Below are 23,530 nucleotides of genomic sequence, written 5' to 3' on the forward strand. Positions count from 1 at the left end.
GCAGTGGTTCATGTGAATCATTTTTAAAAATGCTCCATGTAGTTCCCTTTTCTCACCCCTGTAATAGTTTGAATTCCTCACGCCTTGTCTCTTGTTGCTGCTGCTCTTCTCTGTGAAATACAACATAACGGGTTGCAAACATAAAACTGAAAAATGAATCGTACTAGGCCTTGTCTGGGTGACAAAACAAACGTATATATTAGGTTATGCTTCCTTCATAGCCAACTTGTTACAGCCTAAAACTATTCAACTTGTTCATCTCTTCAGAAGTGAGCATGCAGCACATATTCATATGGTTTTCAAAAGGCATCTTATTACATTTCAAAATGAATTTTTACTTTACTTTTTTGACAAAAAAGTGACCTTTCAAGCTTCTTTACTTTTGGGAATCCCTTTTTGACCTGGCAAGGGATGATACCAGACGAAAGTGGATGAATTAGGATGTGGGCAGTGTTGCAGGTGTGGATATGCAGGTGAAGCCCGTTGTGCTACGTTCTGGTCTGTTTAGGTTTTTGGTAATTTCACTAACAGTTGTAATGAAGTTTTTCTTCACAGCTGTCAGTATGCTTCTTTCATTCACGCTTTAATTCCTTGGCTGATCGTGTTTTATAGAATACATTTGTATTTCAAATATAGTAAGAGATGCTACTAGTTGGTTATCTTTCATATCTTTCTCCCCACAGAGAAACAATGTGTTCCAGGGTTTATCTGTTTCTGTTAGGAACGTTGTACATCTGCTGTCAGGTAATAATGCTTCTCAGACTGTCCTATGTTTTTATAGCACATAGAGTTATAGCACACTAAAACTTTAACAAGTGAATGTTGTTAAAGTTTTAGCTATGTGTATTTCTTGTGCTGTAGATGTGTTAAATTCAACATATATATTTTACCCATGAGACCGAATAACTAATTCTGTTGTTTGCATTTTCTTGCTATACCAGGTCCTTGTTCCGGGTAAGTCCTTATAATATAATATAATATATCATGTTGGTAAGTGAATTGTATGTTTAGTCTACAATGTAATCTCTCTCCTTTTAACTGTTGCATTCAATGTCTGCATCAATTTCTCAGCAACAATAACTAAATGTTAACTACTAAAAATGTAAAAGAATAAGACACATCATGTTGTTTTAGGAGATGTCTACGTTGCTGAGCTGATGGTGGAGAGTTACTCCACAGTGGATGCCCAGACCATCCTGTCAATTTTGAATTCAACAACAAGCCTGCATGTAAACAGTGCACAAGGAGCTGACTACACAGTGACCCTCTTACAATATGTACTGGTAGCAGGTAACATGTGGAGCACTTTCTTCTCCTAGCCCAATCAAAGAAAACCAGGCTGCACTGCTGACATAAAACTAAGATCCTTTAAAGAAAATCGACAGCTAAAAGGCGAGAACTCTCACAACAGGACTACAAATCTTTTAAAGACAAAGTGTAATTAATACACCAGGCAAGTGTGGAAAGATGGAGGCAAAGAGTAACACATCAAATTTAGAATCCTTCCTATTACCACAATTAGATGTCCACCTATATAGTTGAAATGGTTTAATATTTCCACAAATCATGAGCACCAGACAGGAACCTGGGAGCAGGTAAATATAAAGTATGCTCTGTCTTCATTTGTTCTGAACCAGCTCACTAATTCTGCTCTGTTAAACAGACCCAGGTAGTTTTGTTTGCTGGTAATTAATATGGTAATTAACATATGTTCAACAGTCAGCTTTTAATAACTGTTTGTACGTAGACAAAATCTAAAATACATAAGTCTGACTACATATTGGTACCTGTACTGTACCACAAACTTGCAACAGCAAACTCTCTTAATTTACTATTGTATACAAGTTGCACAAAGCCTACACAGTATAGTATATTGTATATTATAATTTTCCAGAACTCCAGAACATTCCTGACAAACTCCTCTTTCAGAATAACTCCTACTTCATTTCTCTTCCTATCCACACCATGGTAAAACAACTTGAACCCTGATCCTTGCTGCCTTTCCACCTGGTCTCCTGGACATACAGTATGTCCACCTTTCTTCTTTGCAGTATCTTAACCAACCCTGTCATAATCTCAACACTTAAAGTCCTTCCTGTCAGTCCTGCACTCCTGCCTTTCCTCCTCTCTTTCTGCCTACTAACGCGCCTTCCTCCTCTGCTTGTTCAATCAACATTAGTCCAGCTTTCCCTGGTACCCTGTAGGTCAACAGCAGGGTGGTTGTTGTTAACCCGGGCAGTAATCCGGCATGGAGCTTGTGTTGATGATTTGCATGTTTGGTTTGGCAAATGTTTTACATCAGATACCCTTCCTGACACAGCCCTCTGCATTTATCTAGACTTGGGACTGGATTGTGCCCCCTTGTGGTTGTATTATTTGTGAATGATGTTGTTAAGCATGTTAAAACCTAGTTCTCAGGGACTTTTAGGATTGTGCTTTTCTTTCTAGATTGCCTTATTGATGGAAATGTCTCTAGCTGTAACTGCTCTACTGGCTACACTTGGAGCAATGATGTGTGCTACAATTACAGCTGTTGCACTGAAACTACTTGCACAGCTAATGTGTCCCACATCACACTGCTCTGTGTTCACAAAGTCAATGGTAACAGTTTATTTCCCTCTTTTTTGTAACATATTGTATGTGCTAATATCCTCTAACAGGCACAATAATCTTTGTATTTCTGCTTTCTACTGTGTTGTCAGATATTAGACATGTTCTTAACAGTTTTCCTGTATGGATAAATATAAATAAATATGTCATAACTTTAACTAATTCCAATATTTGTCATCACATAGTTCAGATAAGTGGATCAGTTAAACTGAGTTCAGGCACATGGGATACAAATAAAAATGCCCAGGTAACATCTTACACTCATCATAAATGAACACCTAAATATTCTGAAGATGTTTGCTAGTGTAACAACTCAAATTTTACAGTATGATTTATTGCTCTTTTTTAAAGCTTCAAAATGCCTTACAAGGACTAAACGGCTTACAGTACCTGAACATAACAAACAGGTATTGTACTTTGGAGTACTTTGAGGGGGGGGTTAACATTTTAATACAAAAAGGAAGTATTCAAGTTGCACCTGTCAAATGTTTTTGCTGTAATAACAAACTGATATAATACAAACACAAAAGTCCATGTCCTTAACCAAATGAATATGCTCTCTGTTATTCCTCACTGATACTCGTCAAATCTTTAAAGCGGCACCGGTGCTGATTTTCAAGCCGCAGTCAGTGTCCGAATGAGGACTAAAAAACTTCAAGACATAGTGAACACTCTGCAAACCAATCTGCCAGCTACAGTTTGGGTCAACACTTCAGGTCAGTATTAGGTGTTGCTGTTTTATCACAAATTTAGATCATAATGATTCTAATGCTCTTTGTAGTTTACAGTGTTGAGCATGTTTTTAGTATATATTAATGCATGCAGCCATGATACATAAGAAATAGACTCATAAACTGTGTTAACTAAGTAATCTGAGAAGTAACCTGGTAAATGTAGATCTGTATATACATGCAGCAGCTCAACAATAGGATTTGTTTGCTGGGGATAAGTTGTGATTTGTCTGTATAATTATTATAATTATTGTGTTTTGGGAGCAACTGAAATGCCGTCAGAGTAAAGAAAAGCACAAAGCCAGGAAATATCAAAGCACTTACAGTTAGGCTACATTGTGTTTCAAGTCTGACATGAACATAAGAATGCATGTAATTAATCCTGTTTCCTTCCATACACACTGCTATCACTCCACAGCCTGTGTTGAGTCAATGTCCTGCATTTGTGCACATACAAAACACACCTGGTACACTAACCTGGTTATGTCTATATATGGAGGAAAAGTGGCATCTGTTTTATTAGAATCACTGTGATCACTGGAGCAGTGAGAAATAAAAGAATGTAAAAAGCATGAGTGGTCACATTTTGGTAGTCATGGAAAACCACAGCAGTGAATGTGTCATAGAAAGGCTGTACATCCTACAGCTAGATTAATCATTTCTACTATTTTCTCATTTGCTCATATTGTGTAATTCACACAGGAATGGTCACCATAGTGTCCCCAAACACTACAGTGTGCTATGAGTCCAGTCAAGTGTTGACGTGTATTTTGGAGGAGGCGACAGACAGTGCTGGCTGGAACATGACCTACAATGGTCAGAACTTTGAACTCAACAATGGAACTGTGGTCCAACTGAACAACTGTATCACACCAGAATATGACTCTTGTACTGCACTTACACTCAAGAAGGTGACGAGTGACTGGGCAGGCAAGTACAGAGGTTTCAGACGATTTTTTGCTTAACTTAAAAAAAGCTGAACAGTTCAGGGACTGGCACATTGTACAATTATGATCAAAGATGTTAACCCACTCATTTTGACCCACACCATTTTGGTGATTGAGGCCTTTAATTGTTGCTCTGAAATTCTTTCTTTCATTCTTTCTTCTTTTTAATCTCACTGATGCCAAGTCAAATTACCTCTACCCCACACCTCCAATCTGGTTTCATTGACTGCCTCCAGGTTTGCTAACCTGTGATTCCAAATACCCTTTGTTGTTGTCATCAGCCAGTTCACAAACTTTTTTACTTTTATTTACTTCACTTTTTTTTTATTATGTTTGAATTATCTATTCAGTTTGGAAAAGAAAACACATTGATTTCTGTATAACAACAGATGTAAGACACATTTTGATTATTTAAAATATATTGAGTTTAATTATTCTTGTAACTTGTGATGTGTCAATATTTTAAGATAATGTTATAAGTAAATGTGGGCAATTCCAAAGTGTCCTTTTTCACCACTTTAATTCACAATGTAGTTTGTCCTAGGTCATGTCTATAACTCCAGAGCAATTGTTCAATTGATTTATGAGCTGAGTCATTTATTAGAGAGAAAAAGTTATATTCGCCCATTTTAGCTATAGTCTGTAACTTAACAACTTTTTTTTTAGGTATGTATGAATGTGGATTTATCACTGAGTCAGTGAGACACACGGCCAGGACACACCTGAGTGTGGCACTCCTCCCTGATGTGATCACCATAGTAACCAGTCCTCTCACAGCCGACTGTTCACAACAGCAGCCTGGCAGTGTTAACATTAACATCTCTATCACCATCCCACAAAGTACAGAGAACTATGACGTTTGGTGGAGCTACAATGGTACAGGAAAAAATCCTCTGTATAACACATGTAAGACACCTGCAGTATCTATTGGCCTTCTCTTTTTTATGTTTCTGTTGTTAGCACAGAAAATTGTTACTTTAATTGATACAGCCAGCACAAATTTTAATTTACTACATTCCTTCAAAATAAATATAAAACCAATCAAAACCATAACCCCTGAAACTAATACCCTCCTTTCATTACAGCTTATAATGATTCCCTGGTCTATAAATTCACTGCCAACATCAGTTGCCAGAAAACCTCTGATGCACAATATATCAATGTGACTTTTAAAAACATGGAGGGGCAAAAAGTAACTGCACAAGTGGATATTCCAGTTATTTACGGTACGTGATTTAAAAATAACGTGTAAATATACTACATTAGTTCTGTTAACTTACTCTTAAAAGAACACTTTAAAAATAAATCAGATCTCAATTTTGAAAGAAATCATGATGGATACCTATACTGATATGGACTGGGTCTATGTCACATCCTTTGATGGAAATGAAAAATTTCAACCTACAGAGCACTGAAATTTAAAGACAGCCCAAAAATGAACGTGAAAAGATTCTGTGGCAGGTTAGTCCATTTGGCTGAAATTTATTGCAGCAACTCAAAATGGTAAATAATCGCTTGTATGGCCTCCACATGCTTGTATGCATGTTGGAGTATGCTGCTAATGAGAAGATAGATGGTGTCCTGGGGTATCTCCTCCCAGATCTGGACCAGGGCATCACTGAGCTCTCTTCTCAAAACATAATGTCCCAGAGGTCTATCGGATTTAAGTCAGGCTAGCGTGTCTCTAGGAACTGCCTGCTTACTCTCACCACATGAAGCCAGACACACTGCACCAGGGTAGGGTCTGACAGTAGGTCCAAGAATTTTATCTCAATACCAAATGACATTCAGGATGCCGTTGTCTAGCTTGTAGACAGACCCTTTCACATCTGCCATGTGCTCAGGGTTAACCCCTCTAGTTCACCTGTTAGTAATTTCATTAACAACAAAGGAACAGGAACTAATTAACAACCCTCTGCTACTAAACTATTTCAGAAGGTTAATTGAGTTGATGCTACACTTTTAAAGTGTTCCTTTAATTCTTTTTAGCAGTTTACAATTTCCTGACTGTCAGAATACGTCATTTCTTTGTTTAGAGATACAAATGATCACTAACTAAAGATTGTCTATATTTAACCAGAGGATAGCACGATTTGCAGTGAGGATGTGACAGATGGAGACCTTTGGCCGAAAACCCCAGCTGGAGCCACAGTGATTATTAACAAATGTCCAGGTGACAGATTTGGCTATAAATCACGCACTTGTATTGGCCCTGCCTGGCAACCAGTCTTCAACTACTGCTTTAACCAACAGCTGAAAACACTTTTAAAAGAAGCAGATGTGAGTATAGACTTACAGGTGGCAGTGATGTGTGACCTTAGAATCCTTTAGAATTTAAATGAAATGGCAAAGGTCCCTGATATTTGACCATTAAAACAGAACTTTACTAAATATAAAGTGGAACCATATAATTCCAGGGTCATGTGAGTTAAGAACCCATCAACATTTTGTGTGAATATTTCCTTTGTCCTTTTGTTACCCATTATATAGAGTTACTGTGTTTTCTGTTTCTAGGACTTCCTGAAGGGACGGGGGGCTTCACAGAAGACAGCCATGAACATTTTTCAAGGACTTACGAACATCCCTAATTCTGAGCACAGCGACAATTTCGCTGACGTTAGTGCATCCATCAACGTGTTAACTCTCATACAGAGTGCATCAAACGATTTTGACTTACAAGAGGAAGTCTTGCCTGTAAGCCACTATCTGTTATTATCGCTTTTACTGGAAGCAGCTGTCATGGAGATACTTGCTTGATATCACACATGCAACATAAAAGATCAGTTGTCAAGATCCTTTAATACAGAGTTTAGCATCTTTTAACTTTGAAATTCCAACTGAAGGTAGTAACAAACCAGGTGGGAGCCAGGGGAGCGATAGGGACTGGCTGACTGCCACCAGCTTAGGTAGTGCAGCAAGATCTGGGTTCAGATGCAAAGACAACTCTTATCAAAGGTAGAAATATGCATTTGCATTATTTAAATAAAAATAACTACCAAGCACATGTATCTGAACCAATTTAATCCGTTCCAGTCACTGGGGAAATTACTGCACATCTTCACTCCCACAATTCACCATAAATGGAATTAGAAACTTCAGCGTGCATATAAATATGTCTACCATCATGTATCATCTTGGTTACCTTCTGTGAAAATTTTTTTGTAGTTAGTTTTGCAGAGATGCAATGGACAGTTTCTTTTTTTTTTGGCAATTCAGACATACTGTATAAGACAAACATGTATTATATATGTCTAAGCCTCAGCATTTATTTTTTCATTGTTTTTCTTCTGTTTCAGAATTTTATTAATGCAGCGAGCAATATAGTGAACAACACCTGGAATACAGTCAATGATTCTATTCTGCATAACATGTCATCAGCTTACCTTCAGTCTGTGGAGGGTCTGGTGAAGAATATCAATGTCAACATGAGTAAAGGAGTCAAAAGTCCAAATTTAGAACTCAAATTCTGCTCTAGTGCATAATGCAGTGTATCTGTGTTTGACATTCATGTGAATATCAAGAAGACGAACGGAGCACTTAAAACTGTTGCCGTGAAAAATCTAATGGATAAATTAAAAAACGACTACAGCAACATGAGACCTACTGGTCTCTTATTATCAGCCACACTGGAGGACAACAATGATTCATCTGTAGAAATTAGGCTAGAGTTCCCTAATGACCAGCTGAACAACACTAAAGCTTTATGTGTCTTCTGGAACAGCACAGCAGGGATGTGGTCAGATGTAGGATGTAATGTCACCACCAGCGATAAAAACCACACATTGTGCGAGTGCAACCACCTGACTTCATTTTCTGTGCTCATGTCAAAGGGTGAAGTACCTGCATCTAGTAAAGTCCTAGATATAATTACCAATGTGGGTCTGGGTGTATCTATTTTCTGAGAATGCCTTGCATATTTCTGCACAATGCTAAAGTGACAACCACATGGCTTTGTAGTAGAAGAAAGGCTCTTTTTACACAGCAAAGCTGCCATATTGGTGAGACGTTGTCCCCTTCTTTGAGGTGCCCTTGTCCATTTACGCTGCACTTTTGAACGCCAGTGTAAAAACATTCCTGTGTGTGTTTTACACAGGTAGCCAGCACTCCTACTTTAGCGGCGTGATGTTTAATGTGACATATAACTTGGACGTCAGTTACATGTCACCTTCAATACATTACTGGTGAATGAACCGTTAGGTGCTTTTTCTAGTTTTGTTAATGATTTGCTCTCAAAACACAGTTGATGCACATCGACTACAACATGAGTATAAACTAGGATGGTCACAGATTCAGTTCCCTGCAGCAACATGTAGGTGATGAGAGGCTAGAGGAGAAACATTACTATGTGCAGCTGTGCAGCAGGAAAGAATTACAGGATAAAGCTCGAATTGGTTAAAGTTTGAAGATTTTAAAATGCTATAAAATAAGAGTAAAAAATGAAATTAATCACTGACCAGGTGTTGGTTTTTATGTATTTCTAATAGTACTTCCAAATTGTGCTTTTATTAGGCCCTATTTTCCAGCATGCACAATGCCAAAGCACAATTCTAGTTAATATACAGTACACATGAAAATATATAACAAAAATTACCAACATAATTATAGTTGTAAGTTGGATGCTGTGGCATTGATTGATCCTGTAACATCAGCCCAGCCGTCTTAAAAAGTGAAATTATTTTTTGTGAGTTTTGTGAACCCAGTCTACACTAAATATTTGTCATCTCTATATTTCAGATCATGTTCATGTGGTTCTACTATATATGAGAGGCTGTAGTAGATCTTTTCTGTGTTAGATTATATTTAGACCTTGTGTTATATTATTTATCCTATACAGCTCCAAATATGTAGGATTGGTAACTGGAACTGAACTACAGCTACAGCTGATTAAATATAAAACTAATTTATGCAATTTGTTTTTTAATTCAATATTATAATATACACAAATCAGCCACATGCCTGATATCATGTAGACCCAAAATAGCTCTGATCCAACAAGGCATGGTCTCCAGATATGTAGCACCAAGAGCTCCGTTGTGTCAGTTGTGAGGTGGAACCATAGTGAATCTGGTACCCTTCCCTGGTAAACGACGCACACACACCTGCTAGTTCACGATGTAAATGAAAACCTGATTCATCAGACCTGATTGCTGCCTAACATGACAGATGGGACTGTAATGAGAAAATCTATATTCACTTAACCAATCACTTGTTTCTGTGGTTTGTGGCTGATCAGTGTATACATATTAATAAAATAAGTAGATGTTTGAACGTTAAGTTGTAATAATTCTAGTAATTTTTTACATTTGGGTATGTTTTTTTATATCAAGGACAAAGCAAGTGCAGATTTGATCTATATCCAAAATTATTTTTTATTATTGGGATCACCACAAACAACTTCTGAGGCTTGCTTGTTTCCCTCCATAATGTAGTGTGTATTTCAGATGTAACACTGTATGATTTGCATACTGTGGTTTTGTTTTTGTCCAAATAGCGTCAATGTGAGCAACAGTTTGCTTGTTAATGGAACAAGTATACATGTGAGGCATGCAATAACTCACAAACCTGGAGTGCTGTAGCTGTTACAATAAATATATGAATCAGATGTGACTGTTCTAAATGTGTTCACATTAACATTTGGGGTTTTTTTATTTGTTGTTGCTTTTTTCCTAGATAAGTAAAATAATTACATCTCTAAATTTGCTCCAACAGTGTCACAGTACAAACAATAGATTGTGTTACAACATACATACAGCAGACCATGTGAACTGTCAGTTAAAAAAAAAAAAAAAAAAAAAATTCATAGGTAAAACGTTTTAGAAGTACTGCACATGTGCAACCCAATGTGTCGTCCTTAAAGTTTTTGCCATCTCAAGTGTCAAAAAATTCTAATTATATTCATTAGCATGTATTTAATGTAATACAGCTACATTTAAGGTACCATGAGTCCAGTGCATTGTTCAGGGACACTTGATATGTGGCCAGCTGTAAGGGCTTCTAAATAATGCAGACCTATCTGAAACATTAACATGCACAAGGTTTTATTGCACCAAAAAGGGAAAGGGATGGCAGCGTAGAGAAGATGGAACCAGGTTTAGACACCAGGACCTCCTGTCCAGTAGGTGGAGCTCAGTCAGGATCAACAAGGGAGACACAGGTAAGAACATAAATCAGGAACCACAGAGGATTAAGCTGAAGGTAAGTAGAGGAACTTAGGTGCCAGTGCGGGTGGTGAGGTTGGACTCAGAAGGGGAGTGCACAAGCAATGAAAAAAGAAATAGGAGGCCGAGTGGAGTGGAGGGCTGAGAGTGAGACACAATGGTGGAGATGAAGAAAAAGCAAGAAGGTGAGCCCCTGGGTTGGCGTCTACTGCGTTAAAAAAAAAAAAAAAAAAAAAAAACAAGGTCTAAACACAGAGCAGAGATCTAAAGCCAAAGACAACAGTGGGATCAGAGGCAGAGGTTTAGAGTCAAACACAGAAATGATCAGAAACTGTCTTACAGTCAGACTGAGCAGGAGTCAGAGCTGGAGAAAAACACAGCAGCAGACCTTTTGTGACCTTTTTTTTTCCCTTATTAATTGTGGGGCTACTAGTACTGAGTACTAGTACTGAGTACCGGCTACTAGTACTGAGTACTAGTAGCAATAGTGTTGCAAACTAGACTGACGGGGACCAAACAGGTAAGAACAAAAGGATATTAACAAGAGGGCAGGGGACACAGGGAACTAACACAAACACTAACAAAGTATCAATGTAAAACACTGCGGTAACGCAGGCACAAACTCAAACTGAGAATCCAACAAAAACCTACAAAGTAACAAAAGTAACAAAACCCTAGACAAACATACAAAGTGACAACTGAACGCTAATGGAACACAAACAAAACTCACGAATAAGAAATACAAAGTAGCAAACAAAAACACTGCAGAACGCAGGGTAAACAGGGACAAACATACTAAGCAAACAAGACAAAGTAACAACGATGGGCAATATTCAGTATCACGTCTTGTAACACCCCAACACACCCACATACTCTGTCCATCCTATCCTAGTCCTTCTGACTGGAGCTGATGTACTTTTACTCTAATCCTGATGTCATGGAGTACAGTCCGATTCATCACTGACTGCTGACTGCAGCAAAGTTGACAAGTTAATCTTTGTGTAAAGCGTATAAAGACAAGGTGAGGACTTTTTTATTGTCTTTTTATTTTTATATGAGTAAAGTAATGTAATTTGAACAGAAGCTAGATGTAGTACATGCCACTTAACTGTAAAGTTGTATCCCTAACACTAAGGTAGCATAATATAAAAATGTGATGTGATGAAATGTGTGATCTATAAAATACATGTGTATGACTTGCTTCTTGAAAAAACTTAACAATTTTCTCCACAAAATTATCAAACTCTGTATTTCAAGTATGAACTATTCATCTCATTACTGCTGTTGTGTCAGAAAGAACAGTTCAACCTTTATTTAAAAAACAAAAACAGAGAGCTACATGTAATAACTTCAAGGTGGACTGCATATTGAGATATCTCTCAATATGTTATTGCTTCAGTGGCTTTATGTATGTGAAAGAGTGATTTAGTGACTCACATCATGGTATTTTTTACATTTTAAAGTTGAATTAATTAAAAGTAAATATTTTCTCCTTTTAAAATGTTGCAAAATGTTGATGTATATCATCCTGAATACATACTACATCGTGAGAATATCTATATATATATAAAAACAAAAAAAACACACTGGTCATGGAAATAACAGTGTAAAAACAAGAAACAGCCTGTTTGTTTTCATTGATTCTCACAATAGCACACTGTTTATCAGATCAGTACTGGGGCATCCCCTTCAGCTTAAAGGATATATATTTACATGTAGATCTTTGTCAACAGACATGTAGATTTGAGTGTGTATCCTCTTAGGACCTGGCATGCGTGTACATCACATTTTTGGGGTTCTTGTGTGTTCTAGCTGATTGCAACTGTTAGACAGCCTTTCACAAATAGGTGTGTAAAGAAAAGGGCATTGCTAGTTTTTAATGCAAAATGTTTTGAATGTGTTTGTTTGTGTTGGTTGTAGGCATATGATGTCTTCCTGAAACTGTTTGTGAGAAGATGATGCTTAGTTTTTATACTTATTAGGTTCCAATAAGCCCAAATAGCAAAGAGAAAAAAAAAAAATATATATATATATATATACAGTACAGACCAAAAGTTTGGACACACCTTCTCATTCAAAGAGGTTTCTTTATTTTCATGACTATGAAAATTTTAGATTCACACTGAAGGCATCAAAACTATGAATTAACACATGTGGAATTGAATACATAACAAAAAAGGTGAAACAACTGAAAATATGTCCTATTCTAGGTTCTTCAAAGTAGCCACCTTTTGCTCTGATTACTGCTTTGCACACTCTTGGCATTCTCTTGATTAGCTTCAAGAGGTAGTCACCTGAAATGGTCATGAAAACATTTTTGAAGGAGTTCCCAGAGATGTCTGCTAGGCTCTGCCGATCTCCAATATGAGAAAAACACATACTTATGCTGGCTCAGATGTCGCATGGATTAACAAGGGTTGCACTAAATGTTGTGGAACTAGGGCAAACAGACAAAAAAGACCACTGGAACAAGAACTAGACAATCATGGACAAGACACATCACAACCTTTGTGCTAGTACTCGGGACCTTGCTAAAAACACCTCTACAATCACCTTAATGCACTAATCCACTCTGTCAAGTCAGTCTTCTAAAATTAACAGAAGTGATCTAGTACATAAAATAACAAGGAAACTGCACCTTCCTGCATTTCTATTTTTGTTTGTAGAGTTGTGAGTTGTTTGCATTTTCAGTCCCTATATTTCCATATTTGGTTTTCTTATTTGTTTCCTCCAGAGAAACCATGTTTTCCAGGGTTTTCATATTTTTGATCAGAGCAGTGTACGTCTGCTATCAGGTAAAGATGCTTCTCAGGTTGTGTTGGATAGAATTATAAACAGAATTTCAACCATGTTTATTTGTCACACAATAGAATAAAATAACTTATTATTATTAAATACTCATTTATATTAGACATGAAATTACACCTTTATGGTAGAAAGAATAATTGTATGTTTGCATGTTCTTGCCTTTGCAGATCTTTGCAGCAGGTGAGTCTCTTGGCTGTGCCAGTAAATCTATTATAATACCTATTAAAGTGCACTGTTTATGATTTTACATTAGAACCATCATATCATGTAATTCCAAATGAAATGCTTTAATATATTATATAATTAGATACTCTCTCTTCTCGCCTGCTCTTACATGAAAAAACTTGCAAAAAAATGTAAAAGAATAACATAAAAATACATTATGTTGTTGTAGATATCTACATTGGGCCGATGACGGCGAGTAATGTCACAATGTCACCCAGCGTGAACTATACCAACAAAGGTAACTGCACGCTATTCATCTTACTAAATGAATGAGCCAGGGGGCGAGAGTGCAGGACAAGATACACTGCTGATAAACACATTTGGCAGAAATTTTCTGTATGTCCCTGATGTCAGAATGACAACTAGAGGTGACAGAGCTTTTTCAGTTGGAGCCCCTAAACTCTGGAACAACTTAAAATCAGCTGACTCAGTAACATCTTTTAAATCTCTCCTTAAAGCATACCATACAGAGAGTGGTCAGTCATGTGGGTGACATTATGAGTCATGGCAACTGGAAACAGGATGGAACAACACAGTGGAACCAAAATCAACAGTGTAGCTTCATGTAAAGATCAATGTAACCCTGTTTGAGTACAATAATGTACACCTTATGAACAGAGAAGATGGATGACTCAAGAGGGCCACAAAGGGAACCATCTAACCTGTGTTCAAAAGAAAAATCTCTCCTCAGACACAGTCTACCTCTAATTTATCACACTGCACTTTCATCGATCGGCAGGAACAGTAAGACCACTTTGAACCTAGCACTGAGCAAGTGTCCTCATGGTAACTCTCATCTATAATTATATCCTTTATATCCCCCCCAACAGGCCTTTTTAGATCAGGTGATAAGTGAAACCGAGCTGGAGGATAAAAAATTACTTGAATAAACTCTTGAGCTGCCTGCATTTTACTGTATTTAAGTGCATCGTGGGCATATTGTGGGCAATTAGATCAAAAGTGGACAGCAGAGACATCCCAGACCACATCAGCGAGTGGTGATTTGAGTCATGTGTTCACGATTGCGGTGGGTGGTTATTTATACTTCATTCATAAATTCTTATTAGTATTATTAAATTAACTAATAGCTAAGTTAAATGTTATTTATTTGCAGCATGATGTGGTTCTACTGTGAACTACAGTCAACAGCATCTTCCTGCAACTAGCTGCAGCTGGTTGTGTGGCATTGGGTTATTATTGAGTCAAACTTCTCAGGTTGTTATAATACATATTTTTCAAGTAGGTAGAAGAAATGCAATCAGTGAAGTTGCTCACATTTGTGTGAGATGAATGGTCTCGAGAGAGCTGGCATTGGCAAGAACATGAGGTCACAACCAAGTCTAATCTTATTAATCAGATCAAGAGGACACTTGGTGTTGGTGCGGAATCTTAAGTAATTCCTTCATGCTGTTCCTGTCATACTGTGTTGATTTTGAAGGACCTCAGAACCTTAGTAGACATTTGTACCAAATTTGGGGAAATTCCCACAGTAACCTTGATCTTTGACCGCCAATCAGGTTATTCTTTATTTTTTAATAATGAGTACTCCTTGAGGAAATTTGTTCAACGTAGAGTCAAGAAAGAATTAATTAGATTATGGTGATCAAATCACAATGGCGTAAAATACATTTCTTCAAATTCAGCACAAATATCCACTATGTTAAAAATATTATTATTTATTTTAGGCAGCTGCAGGTGTAGTGGGGTTTGTGGAGGGCACCATCAGGCCTACAGGCAACAGAGGGCATTTGCTGTCTGGTCACTTGTCATGCCCTGGGAATCACTGCAGTGCCCCTCAGGGCCACTGGGCGGGGGGATGGGACTAGCGATGGAGCTAGTTGAGTCGCTGAAAGGCTGTACCTTCAATTCCTAGTATAATCACTGTACATGTATGTATTCATATTTTTTGCTTTCACACAGGAATGGTCACCATGTTGTCCCCAAACACTACAGTGTGCTATGACTCCAGCCCAGTATTGAAATGCACTTTTGAGGAGGCGACAGACAGTGCTGGCTGGTACATCTCCCACAATGATCAGCTTGTTGAACTCTACCCTGGTACTGTGGTCCAACTGGACAACAACTGTACCACACCAGAATACAACTCTTGTACCACGCTCACCCTCAAGAATGTGACAGGTGCCTGGGCAGGCAAGTACAGAGGTTTCACAATTATGGTTCAATGCTTTAAAAAATAATTGTAAAACTGAAGCTCTGATTTGTTCATTTATTGAGACTAGCAGCTTCCTCCATGGACATCATGTCTGCATCAACACCATCTCCTCAAAAAAAAAGTGGGCACAAATTTTTCAGTAGCCATAAAAAAAGTCTCAAGTTGTCTGTGAAATAATAAATATTTTTATTATCTAGATTTCTTCTGAGAACCTTTTAAACTTCATGCAAATCATAAAATTTTAATTGTAAGTCAGTGATTTCTAATAAATGTATTTATGTATCAATTCCTTAATTTATTAATTTTATGATTTATTATCTTATGTCATTGCACAGACAGCATTCTGCTTCCAGAGGTTAATCTTCCCTGTCCAGTATCATGAGTCAGGTGCTGTAGTAACACAGTTGAGACTGAGTAAGAGGTAATTGTATAAGGTCGCTCCACAAAGGGACAGGTCTGCAGAATTGTTCTGAAAAATGTTTTCTCTGACCATAACTGTAAATATTTTTAATCATTGGAATGAAATACTGACCTTTATTTGTTGTGTGTGATTGACGTAGTTTTGTGAAAGAATAGCACGAAGCCACAACTCCAACACAAAGGTACTGTAAATCCAAAGGGCCCTTTATTTATACCTCCACAAGTCAGTGTATTTTTGGCCTGCCAGTCCATCCCGTTCTTGTGAATCTTGTAACTTATGACGGCTGTGATGATTTGTTTTGTTTTTTCTGTACAAATGCTTGCTTAGATAAAATAATGATCTGATTAGAATTAGGTGGTCAAGGGTCAAAGGTCACCTTTATCTTCTGTCCATCTGTCCATTATTATTGTGAATGTGATATTTCAGAGGTCAATGAGCATAATGACTGCAAACTCACATCACTGTAGACAAAATCTCTGGATTATCAGGCTCAAATACACGGCACTGCCCATTTCAGCTGTGGGATATGATACTTTTTTTTTCAGGTATATATGAGTGTAGATTCACCAATGGTTCAGTGAGAGACACGGCAAGGACACAGCTGAGTGTGGCACTCCTCCCTGATGTGATCAGCACAGTGACCAGTCCTCTTACAGCCGACTGTTCACAACAGCAGACTGACAGTGTTAACATGATCATCTGTATCACCATCCCACAAAGTACAGAGAGCTATGAGGTTTGGTGGAGCTACAATGGTACAGTGGAAAATCCTCTAAATAACATATGTAAGACACATTTACAGTATCTCTAAAATGTATCTGTTGACTTTCTATGTGTTTGCTACAACACGGCAGCATGTTTCTTTAACTGATGCAGACAACACAAATGAAAACAAAATGCCAACCAACATAATACTAACATGTGAAACTAATACCCTCCTTTTATTACAGCTTATAATGATTCCCTGGTCTATACATTCACTGCTCCCATCAGTTGCCAGAAAACATCTGATGCACAATATGTTGATGTGACTTTTGAAAACACCAAAGGCCAAGAAAGAAGCACAACAGTGGACATCCCAGTGATTTATGGTACATTTAATGTTAGTTTTAAATAGATTTAACCTGCTTTAATTTTACTCAGTCTTCAGTGTAATATAACATCCTTCACAATCACAATGCTTCTTTACTTTGTTTAGAATTAAATTAACTAGTATTGTCCTCTAACATGAACTAATGATTGTCTACATTTATCTGTCAGCGGATAGCATATTTTGCGATGAGAATGTGACAGATGGAGACATTTGGCCAAAAACCCCAGCTGGAGCTACAGTGATAAATCGGACATGTCCAGAGGGCAGAGTTGGTTATAAGTCTTGCACTTGTGATGGTCCTGCCTGGCAACCTGTCTTCGACTACTGCGTCAACCAACAGCTGAATACACTTTTAAATAGTGCAGAAGTAAGTATGGACCTACAGCTGACAGTTTTTTCAGGCAGCTACAGAAAAATAGCCCATTATCCACTAATCACAGGATCTGTGGTTTAATTAGTGGCTCATTTGGTTTGTTTTCTATGTTATCACCATTCCGTGGCTGTTTTTAGTAACACCACCATAGATACTGTACAGCCCAATAGGGGCCTGCTCCAAATTAAAGCAACAGAGACTGTTTAATTTTCTTTATAGTATAATCTCTGTTATACTATACTATGACTATAGGTCATTATAATGTGATAATGTGCTGCTTTGTCGCTTGGTTTTAGCACAAATACACACTTGGTTTGGCTTAGGCATAAAATTGGCCCGCCAGATCTGGAAAAGTCCCACTTATATTGTAGGTTTAAAAGTGCATACCCTATTTAACTGATTGACTGCTCACTTTAACATAACAGATACTCAATATTCAGGAGTGGACAGTAGATTCAGAATTCGCGAATAGAAAGGCAAACACTGATTTCACCTTACATGTTTTTATTTAATTGACATTACTTTGTAGAAATCTGTTTTCACTTTGACATTAATGAGGTATTTTTCTGAGATGTTTTTGTCGCTACCTTTTGTAATGTTATAATAACCACGCCTGGCTTATTGCAACGAGGAACTTTTATTAACAGTGCTGCTAACATACAGGTACTGCCTTGGCTGCCAGACTAACATGCACAGATACCTCAGAGTACACAAAAGCTGACACCAAATCACTCCGCTGCATTAACCAGTACCTCCTGAACTCCTCACATTACACTTTTTATTGACCATGATTGATTTATAATGTCAATACAAGGATGAAACATGCAAGGGGGTGAATATTTTTTATAAGCACTGTATATAGCAGTATGCATGCACTGTAACCTAATATCTTAAGTTTTTGTTTGTTTGTTTGTTTGTTTTGGAGAGCATTACATGGTGGACAAGGTTCAGGTTCAATTCAGATGAAATGAAGAATGTCATGAAGTGAACTTCTTCTAAAGAGAACTTAATTGAATATTAATTTCACTATGAATTCATTACAATTGCCCAGATTAAAATTTAAGTTACATAGCCACATCTTCAACTTTGACCTATTTATGTTTTGTGTGGAGATGTTATACTTTTATAGAGATAACATCTTTTCTGTTTCTAGAGCTTCCTGCAGGGACTCGGGGCTACACAGGAGAGAGCCATGAACATATTTCAAGAACTTATGAACAACTCTGCATCTGCTTCCAGTGACAATATTGCCGACATTACTGCATCCATTAACATTCTTACTGTAATGGCTAATGCATCAAACAATATTGCCTTCCAGGAGGAAGTCTTGCCTGTAAGTCACAACTGATTACCATTACCTTTAATGTGGTATATGAAATTTTAATTTTTCAACACAAAACCAAACTTGGGTTCTGTGTTTTTTCGGTGTTTAGACGTAGATGCTTATTTTTTTTGTTATGACATCACCTCTGAATGAAATGTTTGTCACGCAACTATTTGAGGTGCCACTTAAACCTCACATCTAAATTTAAACTAAACCAATGTTTAAAACACAAAAGATCAGCTGCCAGTACTCTCAACACAGAGGCTGGCTCCTGGTGAGCTCAGTCTTCTTCATATACCAGGTGAAGTTCTCCATAGCTTGATAAAGCAACAAAACTCTTCCATGGCCTGAGACAGTGCTTTATTTAAAGTAGCCAACAGAGACTGTTCAGTTAGGATTATTTGTTGGCTCTGTTGGCTAGGCACAAAATTTGCCTTTGTTAGTTTTAGAGTCACGGTAAACACAATAAAACCACTTGAGCTCTGACTCTTCTAAGATTAAAGACTTTAACAACACACCGACATAAAATTCAGACCTAAACTAATATAAGATGGTGGCCATTATCATCTTCTTTAATGAGGGTATTTACTGTACCATAGTGGTATATTTAGCCATTGCGGGGACGAGCCAAAAAACAAAAGTACAAAATCTTTCTTAACAAGGATTTAACATAGGTCTTGCAAGTATTGGCTCTGTTAAACTTATAAAAACTCTGAGAAAATTCAATTGCATTCATTAATTGATAGTTCCTGAGAAGATAACTATATTAACATGTAAGAAAATGTGTCTTTTTTTTTTTTTTAGAATTTCATCAATGCAGCAAGTAATTTGTTGAGCAAGACCTGGAATGCCGTCAACACATCTACTCTTTATAGCATGTCGTCAGATTTCCTTCAGGCCCTGGAGGTTCTAATGAAGAATATTAAGTTCAACACAAGTCAAGGAGTCAACAGTACAAACTTACAACTAAAATTCTGTTCCAGTAGTGAATGTAATTTGTCTTTGTTTGATGTTGGTGTAAATATGAACAAGACCAACGGAGCACTGAAAACTGTAGCTGTAAAAAATCTAACGGATAGATTAAGAAACATCTACAGCAACATGACACCTACCAGCCTCTTATTATTAGCCACACTACAGGACAACAATGATCGATTAATAAAAATAAGACTGGATTTCCCTAATAACCAACTGAACATCACTGAAGCTTTATGTGTCTTCTGGAACACCACAGCAGGGAACTGGTCAGATGAAGGATGTACTGTCATCACAAGTGATGAAAACCACACATTGTGCGAGTGTAACCATTTGACCTCATTCTCATTACTCATCTTCAATGATGAAAAAACTTCATATGAAAAATTTAAATTTACCTTAACCCTGGATATAATCACCAATGTGGGTCTGGGTGTATCCATCTGTTGCTTGCTGATCTTCCTCATCATTGAATCTCTAGTGTGGTCGGCTGTGGTCGAGACCAATCTTTCACATTTCCGTCACACAGCGATGGTGAACATTGCCACGTTCCTCTTGCTCGCCGACGTCAGTTTTTTGGCTTCTACATCTCCTGATGTTCTCTCTGAGACCTGGTGCCTAGTGTTGACCGTATGTAAACACCTGTTTTATTTGGCCATGTTTTGCTGGATGCTGTGTCTGAGCGTCATGCTCGTCCACCAGCTCACCTTTGTCTTCAGCCCACTGAGGAAAAGAGTTTTCATGTTCTTCTCCAGCTTTGTGGGCTATGTTTGCCCGGTGCTCATAGTGGGATCCAGCTATGTGTACACCTACTACACCAATAGGCCCTACTATGATAAGAAAACATGCTGGCTAGTTTTTGAAAGACTCATGGAGGGATCCATACACGCTTTTCTCCTTCCTGTGGGAACAGTAATTTTGACAAATCTCATTTTTATGGTAATTGTCATTGTTACACTAGTGAAGTCCTCAATCCCAGACAACAACAAGGCAGATGATAAAGGGACGGCTAAAAGCATCTTAAAGGTGGTGGTTATTCTAACACCTGTCTTTGGAGTAACATGGATTTTTGGCTTTATTCAGCTCGTGTTGGACCAAGACACTCCCATGTATACTGCTGTTGAGTTCTGTTTCACCATTCTCAATTCATTTGAGGTAATCTGACAGCAACCTACACAAACATAATGCTGATATTAGGGAAGTACCAGTCCAAGTATGATAGCACCTTCTTGTCTAAACACTCCCACATCACTTTGATTTGAGAAAAGCTGTATTAAGTCTTTTGTAGTCAGAGGGATGCTATTGATGTAAGTATATTGTTGATGTTATAGATAGATAGATAGATAGATAGATAGATAGATAGATAGATAGATAGATAGATAGATAGATAGATAGATAGATAGATAGATAGATAGAAAATATTTGTCATTGTCATGTGGTTTGATTGTTTGTTTTCATTAACTATCATGTAAAAACCTTTAAAAATGTTTGTTTTTTTCTGTCGCAGGGTGTTTTCATTTTGCTAACTGGGTGTTTAACAGAGCAGAAGGTGGGTTTTTCATTTTATCAATAGGCAGGTCAGACATGCTTTATTGTTGTTAATGTTCCAATTGAATGATTAAAAATTAAGGTCTACTTGCCTGTGCCACAGGAGACATGGACTTAACTTGGTGGCCCAACAAAACCATCATGCTTTGAACTTTTGTCAGTTATGTTACTTAATATAAATTTAACTATTTGTTTAATTAATTACAGGTCCGAGACAAACTTAGGATCCTTATGGTGAGTTTACCTTTAAGCTCTTGACTTACTTAAGCAGTATGGTGCAGTGGCAAAAGAAAGGTTGTGAACCCTTTGAAATTTCATGGTTTTCTGCATGAATTTCTCATAAAATGGGATCTGATCTTCATCAAAGTCATAAATGTGAACAGATATAATGTGCCTAAAAAAAGGAAAATTAAAGTTTGATCTTTCATATCTTGATTGAGAACAATCATAAAAACCTCATAGTGATAGACACATAAAAGTATGTGAACCCTTGGATTAATGACCTCTAAAAACCTAATTGGACAGAAAGAAAGTTATTTACCTAGTCTAGGCTAGAACTACTTTTAAACCACTGGTCTACTGAGCAACTTGCTGTAAATAGAATAGGTCAGCCATAGAAAAGACAGAAGCATTGTGCAGAACTGAGGAGAAAACCTAAGGACAACTGTCAGTGACATCACCAACAACCTCCACAGAGCAGAGGGAGAAAGAAGAATCAGAATACCAGTTTAGAATTTCAGGAAAAAAACTGTTTTGAGATGAGCCACAAAAGAAAAGAAAGAAACTGACTGAAATGAACATGTAACGTGAAGATAATTGAATTTGTAATCAAGTATAAAGTTTCTGTCATATCTTTAATGTACAACTGAATCAAATAAATACAGTTTGTTTGTTAAATCTTTTTACTTCTGTCCACAGGCAAAATCAAAAGAAAAAAGTGACACCATGAAGAATCTGACTTCAGCCACAGACCCAAATGTCAAAGACCAATATTGATGGAGTTATAGTTGACTTCTCCACCTTATAATTTTTTTATGTACACATACAACAAAAAATATATTTTTACTTCTATAACCATAGACGCTTTGAAGGTCCAGTCATACGTATCATAGGTGTATAGTTAGCTTGTTCTTATATTCTAGCTTGTTTCATTTAAAGTTTGTTCTAACAATAATTATGTAAAGTTAATGCTTAAAAGTAAATAAAGACATATTGTTTCATAAAACATATTTTGTTTGACATTACCAATGAGCTGAGATATTTAACGATACTAATGAGTTGAGGTATTTAGATTGTGTGGTAGTCCTCCAGCAAAAAAGTTTGGCCAGGCCATGGAGCTACTACTAATATGAGTTTAGAAGGAGGTCAGAACCAAGAATGTACATAGGACTAATTAGGGTGTTTTTTGTATTTAAATTGTTTATCATTTTTAACATTTATCTTTTAACATTTATTTTGTCAATGTTAGTTTTTTATTTCTGTATAATAAATACATATATATATTTGATGATATTGACTCTGTTCATTGTCTGGACAGACAGCTATATATTTTTCTTTTTTGTTGTTGTGTTTTTTCATCTTCACTGCTCATGGATATATCCCACTTTGTAAATTTGAGCTCTGTTATGGGAGGCCAGGAATATTTGCAACATTTTGTGTTGACATCATATTCAAAATTAAGTGTAATTGTAATTACTGATATTTGGGTGAATAAAACCATTAAATTGCACTGTCTCTACTGTGCCTGACTACTTGGTCCTTCACAGGCATGCTCTCTAAAAAACTGCAAATGACACAAATTAAACAGAAGGATTCAGGCAAATTTGTCTCCTTGGAACCATATACAGTATATTCAAGATTCAAGATTCAAAGAATTTCCTCCAATTTCCTTCTTCTATATTGACAGAGGTTATTTTGTTTGGTCCTAAAAATTTCAGAGACACTATGTCTAATCATATTCTTACCATAGATGACTTGGTCTTAGCCTCAAGTAATAGCTAGTAATAGCCTCAAGTAATACTTAATAATAATTAGTTATCTTTGACCACGATATCTCCTTTACTTCATACATAAAATAAATATCTAAAACTGCCTTTTTCCACCTGAGGAATATTGTTAAAATTACAATGGAATTAGCAAGATAA

General features: G+C 37.0%; 1 protein-coding gene across 1 annotated transcript; it reads left to right on the plus strand.

The window, feature by feature from the left end:
* The first annotated feature begins 441 nt into the window (after nt 1-441).
* Nucleotides 442-23,087, plus strand: LOC113149606 (adhesion G-protein coupled receptor F3-like). The gene is made up of 23 exons (XM_026341816.1): nt 442-459; nt 942-954; nt 1,135-1,290; nt 2,449-2,601; nt 2,796-2,857; nt 2,962-3,017; nt 3,208-3,326; nt 4,044-4,271; nt 4,955-5,194; nt 5,374-5,514; nt 6,369-6,568; nt 6,803-6,982; nt 13,422-13,434; nt 13,649-13,717; nt 15,400-15,630; nt 16,520-16,858; nt 17,024-17,164; nt 17,334-17,533; nt 18,693-18,872; nt 19,668-20,993; nt 21,346-21,387; nt 21,594-21,620; nt 22,305-23,087. The coding sequence occupies exons 1-23, from the start codon at nt 442-444 to the stop codon at nt 22,380-22,382; spliced, it is 4,212 nt and encodes a 1,403-aa protein (XP_026197601.1). The 3' UTR covers nt 22,383-23,087.
* Nucleotides 23,088-23,530: the final 443 nt, after the last annotated feature.

Source organism: Anabas testudineus, chromosome 24 (genome assembly GCF_900324465.2).
Source record: "Anabas testudineus chromosome 24, fAnaTes1.2, whole genome shotgun sequence".
NCBI lineage: Eukaryota > Metazoa > Chordata > Actinopteri > Anabantiformes > Anabantidae > Anabas > Anabas testudineus.